This window comes from Ambystoma mexicanum, chromosome 1p (assembly GCF_040938575.1).
Source record: "Ambystoma mexicanum isolate Mex_15411 chromosome 1p, UKY_AmexF1_1, whole genome shotgun sequence".
In the NCBI taxonomy this organism is placed as follows: domain Eukaryota; kingdom Metazoa; phylum Chordata; class Amphibia; order Caudata; family Ambystomatidae; genus Ambystoma; species Ambystoma mexicanum.
In genome coordinates this window covers 168,744,169-168,761,096 of record NC_090921.1, presented here as the reverse complement: position 1 = coordinate 168,761,096, position 16,928 = coordinate 168,744,169, and the positions used below count along the sequence as shown (strand labels likewise).

General features: G+C 44.0%; 1 protein-coding gene across 2 annotated transcripts in view; it reads right to left on the bottom strand.

Annotated features, from left to right (window-relative positions):
- The window catches only part of EPO (erythropoietin), a 287,944-nt gene that overhangs the window by 94,136 nt on the left and 176,880 nt on the right, over nt 1-16,928 (bottom strand). For both annotated transcript variants that reach the window (XM_069613847.1, XM_069613848.1), the window contains exon 4: nt 6,022-6,186. In XM_069613847.1, coding sequence (XP_069469948.1) covers nt 6,022-6,186 — 165 coding nt within the window. The remainder of the gene's footprint in view (nt 1-6,021; nt 6,187-16,928) is intronic.

Below are 16,928 nucleotides of genomic sequence, written 5' to 3'. Positions count from 1 at the left end.
CTAGCAACTTCACACAGCACACACCAGAATCTTTGGAAAGAAAATAAAACTGTATACTTTACAGCAAATGCTCACGAAGGAACCAGAGACCCTCAGAACTTTAAAATTCCCCAAGGAACCTCACACTCAGGCAGAGATTTGAATAAACATAATTGCTGCCCATTAAGCAATTAATCATTATCTTATCTTCACAATATACTTCATTCTTCTAGCATTTAAGATACACCCACCAGTGACTTGGCTTCTCATATGGCACCCACACCCTATTTACCATTCTATCTGTTTTTATCACCCCACAGGATTACTTCACCATATTTACCCATGCTCATAGGTGAATCTTGTTAGTATGATATGATATGATATGATATGGCATTTGTAACGCGCCTATACACAAGGGCTTAAAATCTGGGGTCAACATTGCAAAATAAACCCTACCTGTCCATTGTTACTTAGAATCCCATCTGCACACAGACCGATTCCGAATCTGTACACTTTAACACTCGCTCTACTAACACTAACTCCCCCCTGCAGAAACTAGAGCCAAACTGCAGCCTAAATTGCTATACAAGAACTAGTTAATTTCATTATACATAGGACAACCATTGCTTAGGAAGTGAGCATGATGCTTTTTTGCATGCTAACAATAACTCTGGCACCCAGATTCTCACCTTCTACAGCAGACAACCTTCCCATCCATCAGGTCATTTCCTCCACTCAATTATGCTTGTCTCTAGCATGCGTTTCTTTTTCCCATAATGTTTTGATATGTTTTTCAGCGAGGGCGCCTTTTGGACCATTGGTGTCTATGTGCTATCCCTGATTCCCGCTTATGCTTCACAGAAGCATCTCTGTGTGTTCTTTGCAACTTTTTTGAAACAGACCTGCATAACTTGTACCTTGCTGCTTTTGCCTTCATGTCCATGATCTGATTGCCCATTTTGTGATTCTTTAATGCATGTTTGGGGAGTAGGCTTCTTCTTTAGCCTGGTGTCTGGATTTCACAGCCAACACAAAGTGATGGAGATTTCTTTACTGAGATGCAAAAAGTAAGGAAGTTCTGTTTACACTAACCCTCTGCCTGGGCAATTTATTTGTTACCGACAATCTGTTGCAATAAAATAGATACTATGCCAGTGTCTGGGAGGGTGGTATTGAAATCTGTCCAACAAGGGCAATGCAAAGGTGCAGAAATATCCTTATATCAGACCTTGCACTTATATCCTAAAACCTTGTGAAGTACGTTTTGGCCTCATTACGAGTATGGCGCTAAGCGGTCAAATTGGAGGTAACTGAGTTGTTACCTGCAATTTTAACACTATGCCAAATTATGAGTTTTGGCTTTCAGTGGAAGATTTACCTCCAGCAAACCCCCGGATGTAAATCTTCCTGCGCAACGCCCAAAAATCGGCCGAATTGCCAGAATTACGCAAAAAAGCCCCTTTGGGTCCAATGGACCCAACATAAATGGGGAATTACACCGCTACCACCACTTGTAATCAGGCAGAATTTTGGCCTGACCAAGTGGTGGCTACGGTAAATCCGTGTGGTGGTATTTCAGAGGATTTTCCTCTGAAAAACTACCAAACTCGTAATGAGGCCCAAAGTATTTTCAAAATCTAAATCTGCCACTGGTTCCATTATTATCCCAGTGGCACCAACAGGTGCAATTAATCTAGCATTGCAAGATATTTGTACCTTATTCTCGTGCGGTTGTGGAGCTATGTGTGTGCCTCATCAAATCATCCTTGATACAGAGTTCATACCATGACATTTGAGGAGCAATGCCCTTACTTTTCTCAGTTGACTTGGTCATATTTGTTGCCCCCCCCCCCTTATCGCACCTTTGCTCGAGGCCCAGGTAACCGCACATTAACCCATGTCTGTTTCTTTTAAAATCTTATCAAGCAGGCATACTGAAGCGTATGGCCTAAGGGCACTCAAAAGCTGAAGCATCCTCTGACATATAGGATGAATTCTCTGCAGGAATTAAGATGAAAAAAAGTATTTCTTGCTACTGATTTTGTCCTTTAGTGAAGTCCACATGGTGGATGCAAGAGAGGAAACTCTGTTTGAAACCGGCTCAAACTCTTTGAGAAAGTGTTAGATCTTATTTGACAGAAATTAGCTCCTTTCCACAACCATTGACAATCAGTTGCTCACCTGTATGTCAGGTACAATAGAAGCTATGGGCCTCATTACACGGAATGCGGTAATGGTTAACGGCCACCTTTAATGGTAACGGTGCCCGTTAACCATTACCGCCTTACTACGAGGTCCCTTAGCGGGTTGGTGCTTTAACGCCTGCTTTTTGCAGGCGTTAAAAACCAACCCGCTAAGGGACCTCTGAGCTAATTACGGCACCGCAAAATTGCGGTGCCGTATTTAGCGCCTTCCCCATCCCCATAGAGCCCTATGGGGCAGAAATGGGAATGGGGAAGGGCAATGGCGGAAGGGGGATTTACCGCCCCACCAACCTTGGAATGGGGCGGTAAATCCCCTTTCCGCCAAGGCGGTGCCGGTATTTTACCGGCATGAGCCATGGCGCTAATAGCGCCATGGCTCACCGCCTTCCGTGTAATGAGGCCCTATGTTTTTGGTTGCTATAAATTCAAAGCCTCCCATCCCAACCATTTCATCCTTACATGTTTTTAATGACACGCCCAGATCATTTTTTTATTTTGTAGGATTTCCAGGTAACAAGGGCAAGCAGACAAGCTCAACTCTTCAGCGAAGCAGCAACAACAGTTAACGGTCTACTGATTCTTTTTTCAAGGTTCCATCATGGGATAAAAAAAGCAGAATGTGGCTTCTACTGGCAGTAGCCAGGAACACCTCTATTCACTGGTTGTGGACAAGTGTCTGCCTTTCTTTTCAGGCTCACTGAAACAGTTTACGGAGACTTTAGGTTCATTCTGTCATGACTAAGAGGTTCTAACTCTCCTATCTTCCTCTCCTTCTTCTCTCTTCCATGACCACCCTGATCCCAAAAATCCGTGCATAGAAATCCAGAATCTCTTGAATTGAGGAAATGGAGCTTGCTCTTTTTTATAAAATCATTCAGGGATCTATACCTATTTATTTGCAGTCAATGGGCCTCATTACACGGTAGGCGGTAAGGGTTTACCGGTACCGGTAAGGGCACCGGTACCGGTAAACCCTTACCGCCTTACTACGAGGTCCCTTCGCGGGACCCGACCTTAACCGCTGGTGTAGACCAGCCGTTAAAGTTGGGACCCGCAAAGAGACCTTGGTGCTAATTACGGTACCGTAATTAGCTTCTTCCCCATTCCCATTGAGCCCTATGGGGCAAAAATGGGAATGGGAAAGGGCCATGGAGAAAGGGGGAATTACCGCCCCGCCAACCTTGGAATGGGGTGGTAATTCCCCTTTTCTCCATGGTGGTACCGGTATGGTACCGGCTGCAACCATGGTGCTAACAGCACCATGGTTTACCGCATAACGTGTAATGAGGCCCAATGAGAGAAATGGCTCTTGCTGCACAATTCTCATCTTCAACCTTTGTAACAGATTCCTCAGAAAAACATTTTTTGTAATGACTTTTTTCAGGTGAGACAAAGGTATTTATTTAACTCTCAGTTATAAAGCCCATCAGCAGAGCATCCTCCTCTCATCAGTCTCTCTTCAACAGTCACCCAGAAAAACATTCTTCAAGATGATTGCACTGGTTGAGATGTTACAGTCTTCTTAAAGGAGTATTGGTTGAATGCCATCAACCTCTGGTGCACATATACCTTTTTGATTACCTTTCTGGATATTGTTGTGATTTGTAGAAATGGAGTGCACTCTCAGTAGCAGCTGCTCCCCTTTGCACGTACCTCTGCTCTTTTGGTTTTAAACATGATAGTGTCAGTAGTGGCAGCCCTCTTTTGCTGTCTGTGTATGTCACCTTTATCCAGATGATTGGAAAACGTAGGTGTCTCCACCTGGGAATTCTCTGCCGCTCCACAACAAGTGTCTGGTTGCAACTGTTTGACTTTTAACTTTTGCCTATCAGTCACCAAAGGCAAGTCATATCTAATGGCAGCGTAGAATGTCTTACCGTTGAATAGTTTTGGAGAAGTTGGTGACTGGGATGGTCTTTCCTACAGCAGACAAACCTACATGTCAGCATGCATGAACTTTCTTTCCAGGAGGGATCTTGTGTTGAGTTGTTGCTTCATCCTCAACATAGGATGAACCACACCAAGCTCTGGACCAATTTACAGTGCTTCTGTTGAAAGCAATACAGTATTTCAAATAATTTGAAAAAACAGATAAAACGCTCCAGCCCCTAGTGGTGAGTGAATATCTTGAAGGGTGGTCCATAGAGAATAACCATTTGTCTTACTGGAGCTTGACCAACACAACCAACTCCACTGTGGGCATATTATGTATTCATTGCACATTATCCATGAAAGGCCGACCTCTGCACATAAGCAGAACAGTGCACTGAACCCCATTGTTCCTTGTTCCAGACCCTGACAAGGGGCCACCTGTGGGCAACAATAGGAAACTGAACCCCCGCAAACGTGGAAACAATTTAAGTAACATTAGTCTTGATAAAGACCCGGGGAGCCACATCATTGGTTTTCCCCCCTCCCCCCAACAGGAAAAAATTGTCCTTTTGGAGGGGAGTTGGTTCCTGGTTACCCTAAACAGACTACAGCTACCACAATTCCTTGAGACCTATTGAGACAAATTTGGGACCTATTGAGAAAAATTTGTTACACCTGAAAAGACAGCCTCCCTGATGATTGTTAGAGACATGAAAGCGCTTGGAGGGGAACAGCAACTTGAAATGCAGCAGGTATCTAACACTGGGAACTAGAGTGCGCGCCTCACCCTCCCTCTGTTCTTCTACGAAGACCCGGAGGGGTCGAAACATCCGTCGGCTGACAAAACAAATAACCATGACATATAAAAACTAGATTGTGAAGCGTCTTACTGATTCAGGTAAACTGGACAAATACAACTTTATTTACTTGTTTTGATACTTTGTACTTTATTCAACTATTTTTGGGCTTTTATGTAATTTCACTTTATGTTATTGTAGCGGTAACAATGCTTTTCCTCTTGTTTTCTCCATGTACCTTTTTCCTCACTGTCATGAGAGGAAAATGTTTACACTTTTCGATTTTGACAAGTGTGCTTTATGTGGTGATTAGAAGTCTATTTAGGAGGAGTATGTTGAAGGTATATATGTCCAGTGACTGCACCGTAGAGCTGTCCAAAATGTTTCAGAAAATGTTTTGGGCTATTAGCTCGAAATTTCTGAGTCTGAGTTATGGTTGGCCAGCATTGTGCATGGTTTAAAAAAAAAAACAATGTCATAAAATAGCGCACAACATGCTGTAATGTTTCTACCAAGTGAACAGGATTTGGAATATAAAGAAATCCACTGAAATGATTACTGGGGCTGTAGGTTTACTAAGTTGTTATGAGTTGGCAAATGCATCATGATATTGTAAACTTGGTAACCCTTTAATATATATGCTGAAATTAAGAGTACCTCTCACTGCTAGAGTACATAAATAGCTTACAACAACACACCAACAACAACGTATGCACACAATGAGATTATGGTTTCAGCAAATAGAATTAGCTGAATGAAAGGGTGTACATGAAGTGTTCCTCGATTGGGAGTGTTTTATGGGCAATATACGTTCATTATTAATTAATTGTGAGGTCCTTAATTGAGTGCAATTTTAAATATTAAAGAAGGTACGGTGGCAGCATCTATACAGCATTTCTATACTTTTTAGGCAGTTAGTAAAATTAGAACTTACACTAAATTCACACCTGATATAAACTAATTGGAAGACCAGAATTGAGGGTAGCATTTTATGAAAACATTTTCCTTGTTTCTGACAGTTTATGCTAACTATTCATTTTGTTTTTAATAATGTAGTGTGATGTTTATATTAATGATTTATGGTTCACAACAATATTAGTTTTATGAATATTTACACTTAGAGTAAAACGTTGCTAATATTTTTGTAGGGCTTGGATTTTGTTGCTTACCTTTATATTTAATCTTTCTAAGATTTTCGTAATACTTCTGATATTGCTGTAGGTCTTGTCCACTGAGTACGTTATTGTGTTTCCTGTGACCAACTCTCTTACTTGTGACATAGCGCTTTTAAAAAGTGCCAATCCATTCCATACTTCCTCGGCTTGCGTTTTCCGCTATAAAAGAAAATGAAAGTAATGTTGGTAAATCTACTCTGAAAAATGGCATATAAACTGTGTTGTAAAGTGTATTTTTTGTCACAAACAGCACCTATTTAAAGAGCGATAGTGCTGAATTTACAAGCCGTTTTTACCAACTTTACAAGTGTTCGGCCATGATGGAAAGAACGGGTGGAAAACTGTGAAGTAAGTGGATTAAATGTAACAACCCCCTTGATGCTATAGCATGCACAATGCATTCTACGAGTTACTAATAGGCACTAATAGAAGGAAAAAAAAGAATACTATTCAGATAAAATATAAATGACTCCAAACAAAACATGCAAACTTTTAAAAATTTGCAAGAAATTGACAAATTCCAAATTGATAAATTGTGACATCCTACCCACCCATGGCCCAGCTAACAATCTTACCTCCTTTTATTAGGATATAATATTTCGATCAAAACGAACATAAAATACAAAAGTATTGTGTTCTCTACATAATGGGATCTTCATTAATATTAATAAACCCTTGAATTGCTCCACCTATGGGCGGGATCGCATTTCGGTGAAATACATATTTGCAGACATACTATTGTTTTTTAAACAACAGCTGACTAAATTGCTTTTCTGTTCATTTGTTTCACACAAGGAAATGCTATAGAAGAGCATTTAAGCTGATTTGATACTAGTAAAATATTCTAAAGCACTGTCTGTGCGTATGGGAATACAGATGGGCAGACAGCGTAAAATCTGAAAAAGGCTGCTGGCGCTTCATGGATGCCAGATATCTATTATGCAGTGTTGGGACAGTTGAGCCCTTGGTTGATTGTTACGCTCCATGGTGTACGGATGTATGGACACACTGAGATTTTTTCCTAGCTTATTCCTACCGTCAAAACATTTTTTCTGGCAAACATTTTTTAATTCATTTATCGTTGTTTGTGCAAGGTAAGGGTGCTTCTGAGAATGGAAGCCACTCAGACTCAGGTTGCCACAACTTGGAATTTTCGGGTGTAGGGGCTGGTACCAATGGGATGAGAAGGGATACTCGAGAAGCCAAGCAAGAAAACGCTCTTAGTTTCCTCCCAGAAATATTGACCCAAATACTTCAGAAACTGGGAGTGGGCGGTCAGTTTCTTTAGACAAAATGAGTATCGTCTGGTAAGTTGGAACATGCGGGGTTCCAGTTCTTTCAAATCTAAAAAAATTAGAGAACAGCTATTTGGAAATAAAGACATTATACTTTTTCAGGAAACATGGCTTGTCAACCCAATAGAAATTCAAGGTTATACAGTGCACACTTTACCTGCACTACAAAATGCTAAAGGAAGAATATCAGGGTGCTTGCTGATGGAATTTAAGAACTCCACAAGCAAGAAATAATTCCCATATTTAACAGTATAATGGGTATTCAGGCCTGCAAAGTTTTTTAAGATCGGACATGCCAAACTTTTATTTTGTCGTTATCAGTGCTTACTGGAACCTCGCCTGGATTGACCTTCAGGCTTTATTCCAATATTGTCCTCATTGCTGGAAAAGATCAAACTAGAATTTGGCGGAGCTCACATAATCTTTGCAGGGGACTTGAATTACCAAAGTGTCCACTCGATAAAGGAGAATGAAGTAATGAAATCGCAAAGAATCTCCAGGAGGGGCAGATGTTGGGTGGATTTTTTGGACTCATGAGGCCTGAAGATGACAAATGAGTCGATTGGGGGGTGATATCCCCTCCGCCTCGATCTGGCTTCGAGGGCAGTCATCATCCACACTGGACTATATTTTTCTGTCGTTACGTTTATTTTCTCGCTGTACACTATTGTCTATGAAGCATGATGGGGGGAGCGATCACTCCCGTTTAGAGATGCTGTTCTCCGATGTGTCTGTTATAGTGTCAGATAAACAGTCACGGGAAATGACAACTAAGATGGGGAAAATACGTCTGTCTAAATACAGACTGGAAGGTAAAACTCTAAATAATAACTTAGTTAGAATTCCTGAATATATCCAAATAGAAAATTGTCAGCTGGCCAAATTTGTAAAATTTATTTGGTCCACCCTTCCACTTAGAGTCGTTAAAGCTGGGGGACGACAATTACACAATCACATATTTGATGAGGAAACCTGGGTGAAAAAAAAAGGCGCTTAGGCAAAAACTGCTGAAGTTGGAGAGATTGCGACATAGTCCTGAGAGTCATAGAAGAGAGTCCAAGATACTAAATTGCGAATACAAGCATTGTTCAGTAGGTCGAAAAATACTATGCCTGCAACAAGATGGGGAGATGTTGCATTTAGTTAATAAAAACAACTCCAGAAACTTCTGGTCAGTTATTAATCAATTGAAATCTCACTCCTGTAATACTCAATGCAACTCGGTACCAGAATCCAGGTGGATTGAATACCTTATACAGAATTTTGAGAATCCCCACAGAAATTCACATAGAATCAATTTAGATGCACCTTGGTACCTGGCTTTTGATGAACAGGTCATAGCGGACACAATATCTAAGTCATCTGCCTCCAGAGCTGCCGACTCGAATGGGCTGACATACCAAGTCCTAAAGAACAACATGGTTCTATGGTCAAGGTTGTTAAACTGGCTCTTCAAAGAGATCCTCAAGCGACAAATGTTTCTCCCATCATGGAAAATCGTAATAGTTAACCCGTTTTTCAAGGGCGGCGATCAGCTACAACCGGCGAACTATCGCCCGATCGCCCTCCTTGATATAGAAAGCAAAGTGTTCATGAAACAATTGCTAAAAGATCTCATAAAATGGGTAGAAAGCGTGCATATCCTGTCTAACTTCCAGACGGGGTTTAGACGAGGTCTATCCACTGCCCTGAATGGGTTAGTATTGAACCTGATTAGTGAGAACACCAGGGGAAAGGGAGCTCTTCCACTATATGGGGCATGGGTGGACCTTTCAAAGGCTTTTGATCAGGTTGATAGGGCTCACCTCTGGAACAAGTTGAGAAGTTGGGTGATACCCATGGGCATGCTGTCAATGTTAGTCGAACTACATAAGAACACCACGCTGAGAGTGAGACTTGATGACCAGGGACACCTGTCAGAACTCATCGGGGTGGAGAGAGGATTTAGACAGAGCTCTATGGGGGCTCCTCTTTTCTTCAATCTGTATTTGGCAGATATGGGCATCTCTTTAGAATCATCAGTATTGGCCAGCCCAGAGATCAATGGGAAGAGGATCCACTGGCTGGCCTACGCTGATGGCATTGTTCTGTTGGAGAAACAGCAATAGAGTTGCAGCATCTGCTAACCAGGTTAGGCGAGTATGCCAAGGTAAATGGACTATCCATCAATCTATCAAAATCTAAAATAGTCGTCTTTAGACAAGCGCGAAAAAGGGTCCACTACTCTCAATGGGTATTGGAGGGTCAGGCCATCCCAAGGATTGAAGTAACCTACTTGGGCTATATGGTATATGCATTACCATCAGTAAACAAAGTGGAGTCGGATGTGAATGGTAAAATCATACAGCTCATTCCCCAAATGAAAAAGGTTCTTGTCAAATATTGTAAATTCTCGATTCTTCCCCTGATCAAGCGTTATGTAGCGAAAGTAGTCCCAGTGATTTTATATGGGCTAGAGGCTAAACCTCTGCTCTGGTATATAAATTGGCAAAAACTGGAGGGCATAATATGAAAGAGAGTCCTTGGGCTCCCAACAAGAGCCTCAACTCCTACCTTGAGATTTGATTGGGCTCCCTTGTAGAGTGGAAACTGGTTTCACTTTTCAGCCAGATTGTCACCACACTGGATTACACTCTATATACAGAGATCAAGGCCTACCTCGAGCACTCTAAATCAAAGATCCTCTCTAACCTAGAGACAAGGGTCAAGGAGATCCTTGCAAAAGCAGACACAGATTTTGAAACATTAACCAGAAATCCCCTAAAAGTAAGGAGGGCAGTAGAATTGAGGGACTGGATGGCAACAATTGAAAATATGCAAAATGACTTCCCCCCCAACCTATTTTTGTCAGTTGATAAGAAATTGGGTAATCTTCCGAGGTACTTGGTGAAATTTCCCGGCCGGAAGGTTAGAAAAAACATCCTCTGAATTCGGTTGAACTTAATTCACACTGGAGAGGTACTAGCTTAATGGATGCAAGGTGAAGTAGTCCACAAACTGTGTGAAACATGTACAACCCACTACACCAAATGTTAAAACATCTGCTAATGGAGTGCAAGGGCACTTAGTCCGTTAGAGAGCCTTGTTTGGGAGATTTGTGGGTAGTGAAGAGGGAATAGTATCAGATATGTTCTGGGACAGATTGATTTCTTGGCATGAAACAGCATTAACAACAAACGTGGGACAGGTTTTAGAAATAAGTAACATTGTCTACTGATACTATTCCCCATATAAATGTGTGGACTGTGTTTGGATTGCTTATCTTTTTGGCTTGAAAGAACATGGGTGGCCTAAAATTAAGCTTCTGGTTTTTGGAACCACAAATAAGAAGTATTATGAATTATCGATCACTTTTATTGTTAAGTAATAGTTTATGAATATTTGTGGCTACAATGTAAGTCAAATTTTCTTTTCTTTTTTAATGTCTTTGCTATGAATATGTTTTTGCTCTCAATCTTTTATGTATCTCTTTTTGTAAAAGGTTCTTGTAACCATATACAAATTTAAAAAAAATCCATTCATCGTTGTGCGTGGTAAGGGTGCTTTTTGTCTGTATTGTTCTCATTTTTGGTGCACCTCACCATTTCTTTAGAGAACATGCTGGCACTTTATAGCAAATGGGACTCCAGGGGGGAGGGGAACATACTGTATATTGAGTGCTTCCCCGATTCCAACTCCATTAATGAGTGCCGAATTTGCCATAAAATGCTACATATGCGTCTAAAGGATTGGGATGGCACTGGAATGAAAGTCATACAAGACTCCGCTGAAGTTCCTCGACATGGCCATTCTACCAATGAGCCAATCCCTCACAATAAGTTAAAAAGTGAAACGTCTTTTTTTTTGGTGATCACCTTGGTAGCCTTTTACACCTTTAGAAATCACACAGGACACCGGCATCATCACAAATGCCACTGATAAACACTGACACTGATGAAAATCTCACCAGTGACATGTTTGCTTTAGAGAAGCTCTTCAAGTTACGATTATCTTTGATGTAAAAAATGTCAGCATTGAGCTATCCGTCGACATCAATAATAACAATACCATTGGCTTTGACATTGAGATCTACATCGAGAGGCAGGACTGCCTCCCCAGTTCCCAGAGACTCGATGAAAGAGCATGTGACATCTCCAAGATGCACACAAAGCTGAGCCAAGCCTATCCTTTCTCTGATTCCTCACCGCATCCAGAGGTAAAGGGATATCAATCCACTGAGATGGTGGACACCTCCAAGGTCTTCCATGCCTCAATCTCCTCACACTGTAAACTACCAGTCCCCTAAATCCACAGATTAAAGTGAGTACTCCTTTGGTCTCTGGATTCCGTCTGACCAAAATGGATGACATTATCACGTTACCACAGGTCGAATGGCTAGCATTCCTATTTTGGATCTTCAACCTACACAAACCATCTTGTTAATCATTTTCCAGACTTTGCCTCTGATGGTGACACCTAGCACTCCATGCTGCCCTCCTTGCTGCAAGTTACTCTGGAGCCATGTATAAATGGGAACCTTTTTGATCCAGGTCTATTCATCAATGTCAAGGCCATGATAAAAAATACAGGACTCCTGCTTCACACCTTCTTTCCCTGCAGAAACATCCCACGACCGATTTGTTAGTGTTTGCATCAGACTGGAAGGAATACCCTGGAAGGTCTTCCTCACCTTCTCGTTCATCAGGCACACCAACACAAGAAAACAGAAAGGATAACGCCCTTGTTAAAACGGCTTGCAATATCGCCTTAACCACTCTCAGAGCCATCAGCTCCCCTGCTTTACTAGGAACATATGGCCATGACCTATGGCAGTCCGTGCAACACTGTCACCTTCCTGCCAGATGACAAGAACTGATCAGTGCCTCTAAAGACACATCAAAACTGTCAGCTCAACTCTACTATTGTATTACTCTGTATAGGCAGACTTGGTACAGGCTGATGGTAGTAAAGTGGACTCACAACAAAAAGCATTGGAGCTCCCTTTTTCAAGCAACACCCTCTTTGGAGTGTATGCAAATGAACAGGATGAAAGCCAATAATTACACCTTGAAGTCCTTGGGGCTCTACCCTAAGTGTGTGAATTATCCAAGGCTATTCTATCGTCACCAGTGGCAAGGCTTCCAACAGATAGTTCAACCCCTCTTAGTCCTACATTACGTTGCCTTTCCTCAATACTGATGGGATACTGCTGCAATGATTCTTTTTCCCATTTGTGCCGCTACAACCACAATTATTTTTCCATTTTCTGTATGCTAGCCTACCTCGCACTCATACCTTCATATGCTGGTGACAATCGGTTTTCGTTACTCTGCTTATTGCAGCAGGATGTTCCCCTCTTCAGCACCAATAGCCTCTGCTTGAGGTGTTTGAGCCCTTCCCATCAGTGGGTTCCTGTTCGGCCTGCGTAACATACGGGCTACACGCATTGTGATGCCGCTTGGATCTCTGGCAAGAGCTCTTCGGCGACTCTCCTTCTCGCCGAATTGAGGACTTTGTCGGTGCTCGAAGGGGCAGGTCTTTTTCCGCCGAGCAGGTAAGTTCCATTACTTTTCAGGTACCCCGCCCAGGTGACCTTATTCTAGGGATTGGTTTGGGCAGGAGGGGTCTGCGCGACCCTACTATAACTACTAGGGTTGCTCTTGAGGCGTAGAGGCTAGAACTGACAAGGAGCCTATTGTAGGGGTCGCGCCTGAGGCCATAAAGGCTAGTAGCAATCAACGGGTCATGGGCTCGACGAAGCCTATTACCGGCCAGCAGGCCGAGGACTTTTTGGGGCCTATTTGAATTGCTACCGACCTCCAGGTCGAGGACTCTTTGTGGTCTGCTACCAGAAAACTGCCTGAGGGCGTGAGAGTTACTTGGGGTACAGCCACCGAGGGTACGGTGGTGCCTTCCAGAAGTCGATCTGAAACTCTGCAACCCCCCCTGTCACTGGCACAATCCTGAGGGTCGTAGGAGACCTTTACCCCAGGGCGCCACTTTGGCATTCAGTAGCCCTCCTGCCCCTACCAAGGAAGTCCACCTGCTCAACCTTAAGATGGCAGAGAGCCAGGCCCTATCTTCAAAACCCAAAATGGCGGACAGCAACAAAAAAGCATCCTCTGGGTGGGAAAAATCTGAGGCCAAAGACCACTCGCTGATGACTCAGAGGCCACAACAGAAACCGAGGGGCTAATAAGGGAGCTCATGCCTTAACCAATAGCGCCTCCTGCTCCTCAGGGCCTGCAGGCAGCACTGTTTCGCCACTGCCGCCTCTGTCCCTTGAACACACTCGGGCACCACCTCTGCCGCACCTCAGCCCGATTTTACCGCCACAACTGGCAGTGCTACCTCTGCCTACACCAGCAGTGGAGATCCCAAAGGCCCCAGCTCCCCCTATGGATAAGCCAGTGGAGGTTGTTTCGGTCACCACAGACAAGACTAATCAAGACACGCAAGAGACGGCTACTGACACTGATACAGAGGAGGAGGGCTTTTCATTACAGAATTACATGTTTGGCTCACTTCCTGGGTGTGCCCCAACCGGACGAGCCTCAGACAAAGTCTGGTGTGCTTTCGGAGGTGCCTGGTCTCTGCTCTTCAAACAGATTGGGGTTGTCATTACCGAAGGATATCCTCACAGAATACCTAAAGCTCTGGGAGAAGCCTCACTCCCTACAGCCTACGTACAAATAATTAGAGGTCAGATGCAGTCTTCTGCCATCAGAAAATCTTTGCCTAGCCTTTCAACCACCGCCTCACTCTTCGGTGGTTGCGTCAACATCGCTGTTCACTAAAACCTTGCGTTCCGGTGCCACAGAACTGTCTCTGGCCCTTCTGAACAAGGAAGATAGGCTCCTCGAGGATTATGGGAAGAAAGTCTACTCCAGTGCGCTTTTCATCACTGGAGAGAGCTGGCAGATTTTCTGCCTTACTTGCCAGTAGCCGGACAACTGGCCTAGCGGAGGCTAGGACGGTGACTCAGGACTTGCTTGAGTCTTCCCTTCATCATATAGACCCAACTAGCTGTGCAATGGCAGTGGGTGCAAACATGAGCAGGGCCGCCTGGATGCACGCCACACATGTACTCAAGAGGTGCAGGATCACATCATCAATCTTCCCTTTGATGGCCAGGATCTGATCCACTGACGAGGAACGCAACAAGCACAAGACCTCCACCCAGATGGCCAAATCCCTTGTGGTCCTCACCAATACTAGCCAGCGGCCCTTTCACCAGCCCTCCTTTTCCAGACTCCAGGTAGAAGTCCTTTGGTGGATTTCAGGACTACCAGGACAGGAAGAGGAAGAGAGACTGCTACGCTGGTGGTCAAAGAAGGATGCTTCCTTCTTTGACCACTGGCGGAGCGGTCTCTGTTCCTTTGGTGGACTGCTGTCAAGACCCTCCTCCAAAGGGTTATTCACTAGTCCCTCTGGGACTGCACCCACTGACACAAAAAAAGCAATGATCAACAGGATTGGGTCCACGGCACGGCTGTTGGCTGCAGGCTGTCATTGCACCTGAGCAGCTGGTTCCAAATTATGCAGGATCTCTGGATTCATTCAATAGTCTCCAAGGGATTCTTCCTCAATCTTCCTCCTCACCCTCCTGTTTCTAACTCCCTTGATTCAAATAGGTTCTGCTTTCCTCCTACAGGCGCTCTGCAAGCTGCATACGACGCAGGCTATAGAACCTGTTCCCCCTCAATGAGAGAGGTATAGGGTTCTATTTGAGAACCTTCTCAATCCTCAAAATGAACCAGGCTGGCCTTTGGGCTATCCTGGATCTCTCTTCCTTCAACCTCCATCTCCCCAACGAGAGGTTGAAGAGGATTATGCTAGCACAAATCCTGAGTTTGATTCAAAGCAACGATTGGTTCTGTACTTTGTACCGAAAGGACGCCTACCTCCATGTTCCAATCTGGCAACCACATTGGATGTTCCTCATATTCCCGACTGACAGGCACCACTACAAGTATTGGACCCTTGCCATTTGGCCTCAATGCAGCACTGAGAGTGTTCACCAAGCTTATGAGCGCTTTGGCCAGTTCCTTATGGCTCAGGAGGATCCACGTATAACCCTACCTGGACTACTGGCTTGTCTGTGCGTCCTCCAGCCGGCAGGCTTCGGATGCAACTAACGTCCTGGTATTTTCCCTTTTTGACCTCTTCCACATTTGCATGACATTCTGACACAAGAACAGGGCAGGTAATTCATCCATGCCCTCAATTGCTCAGCTTGGTTCCTGAGGACATGACTTCAGGCATTTAGGCATGTAAGCAGAAAACGTATGAAAATCATTTGGGCGGCCAGGAAACAGTCAACACACTCACAAGTCCAAAGTAAATGGACCAGGTTCTGACATTGGGCCTTGGAAAAAGGCAGTAACCTCCTCTCCAAGTGACTGAAATAACATTTTGTCTTTTGTCTTACACCTGGCATCATTTGGCATTTTGGTTGACTCCCGTCGCACTTATTTGATGACCAGTGGAATATGAACAAGCCATTCTTATCTATGGCAAATCCTGTGGTACACAGACATCTGGATGGCCTTCTGTAGCTACACCCACTTGCCCAGTGGCCTCACCCTGTGTGGGATCTGAACCCGTTTTATTGGCCCTCACCTGCAAGCTCTTGCACCTGATGCATTCCAGAGCACTCAAGTTCCTCTTTTGGAAGGTGGCCTTGTTGGTCACCCTCACTTCCGCTAGGAAAGTAAGCAAGATCCAAGATTCTCTTCCTCAGAACCTTACACGTTCTTTCACCAGGACAAGGTCGTGCTGCACACGTACTCAGTCTTCCTACCAAAGGTGTTTTCCTCCTTACATGTGTATGAGGAGGTGGTCCTCCCAACGTTCTTTGCAGAACCTCAGTCCCCTGCGAATTCTACCCTTCACACATTGGATGTCCGTAGAGCCCTCAAATTGTACCATGACAGGACCAAGCCTATCAGAAAATCAGATGCTCTCTTTTTCACCTTCGGGGGACACAATTCAGGCAGACAAGCATCAAAGGCCACTAGTGCCCGCTGGCTTAAATCTGTCATTAACTACTGTTAGTCCTCGTGGAAGCCGACTCCACCTAAAGGTATGCATACACACTCAGTGACGGCAAAGCCACTGTGCTAGCATTTCCCTTGGGACGTCATCGGCAGGGCTGCCACGTGGTCCACGTTGTCAGCCTTTTACAAACACGATTGTTTGGATACCAGTTCCAGGGTGGATGCCAGATTTGCTCAGGCAGTATTGAGAAGCATATTTCTCCTAATTAGACTACCTCCATCCGTGAGTTTGTCATGCTACAAAATCTTGCATCAGAATGGAGGAAAGGATGTAGGAGTAAGAAAGAGTTACACGCCGTAGTGACAACTGTACCCCTAATCCATAGTCCCAATTCTTCCATATGACCCTTCCTCCATCCCCCGCTAAATCGGTTTAGTTAGGCTTTGTAGCCGATGAGAGGGGAAAAAATGACTGGTGAGCGAGGCATAAGGGTGGAGTCACCGGGCATACATTCATTTAAAGGAGACATCCCGTCCCCGTTGGATGAGGTATCCCTTCCGTATGGAAGAAAGGGGACTATTGGACTAGGAATATGGTAGTCACTAAGGTGTGTAAATGTTTCTATAG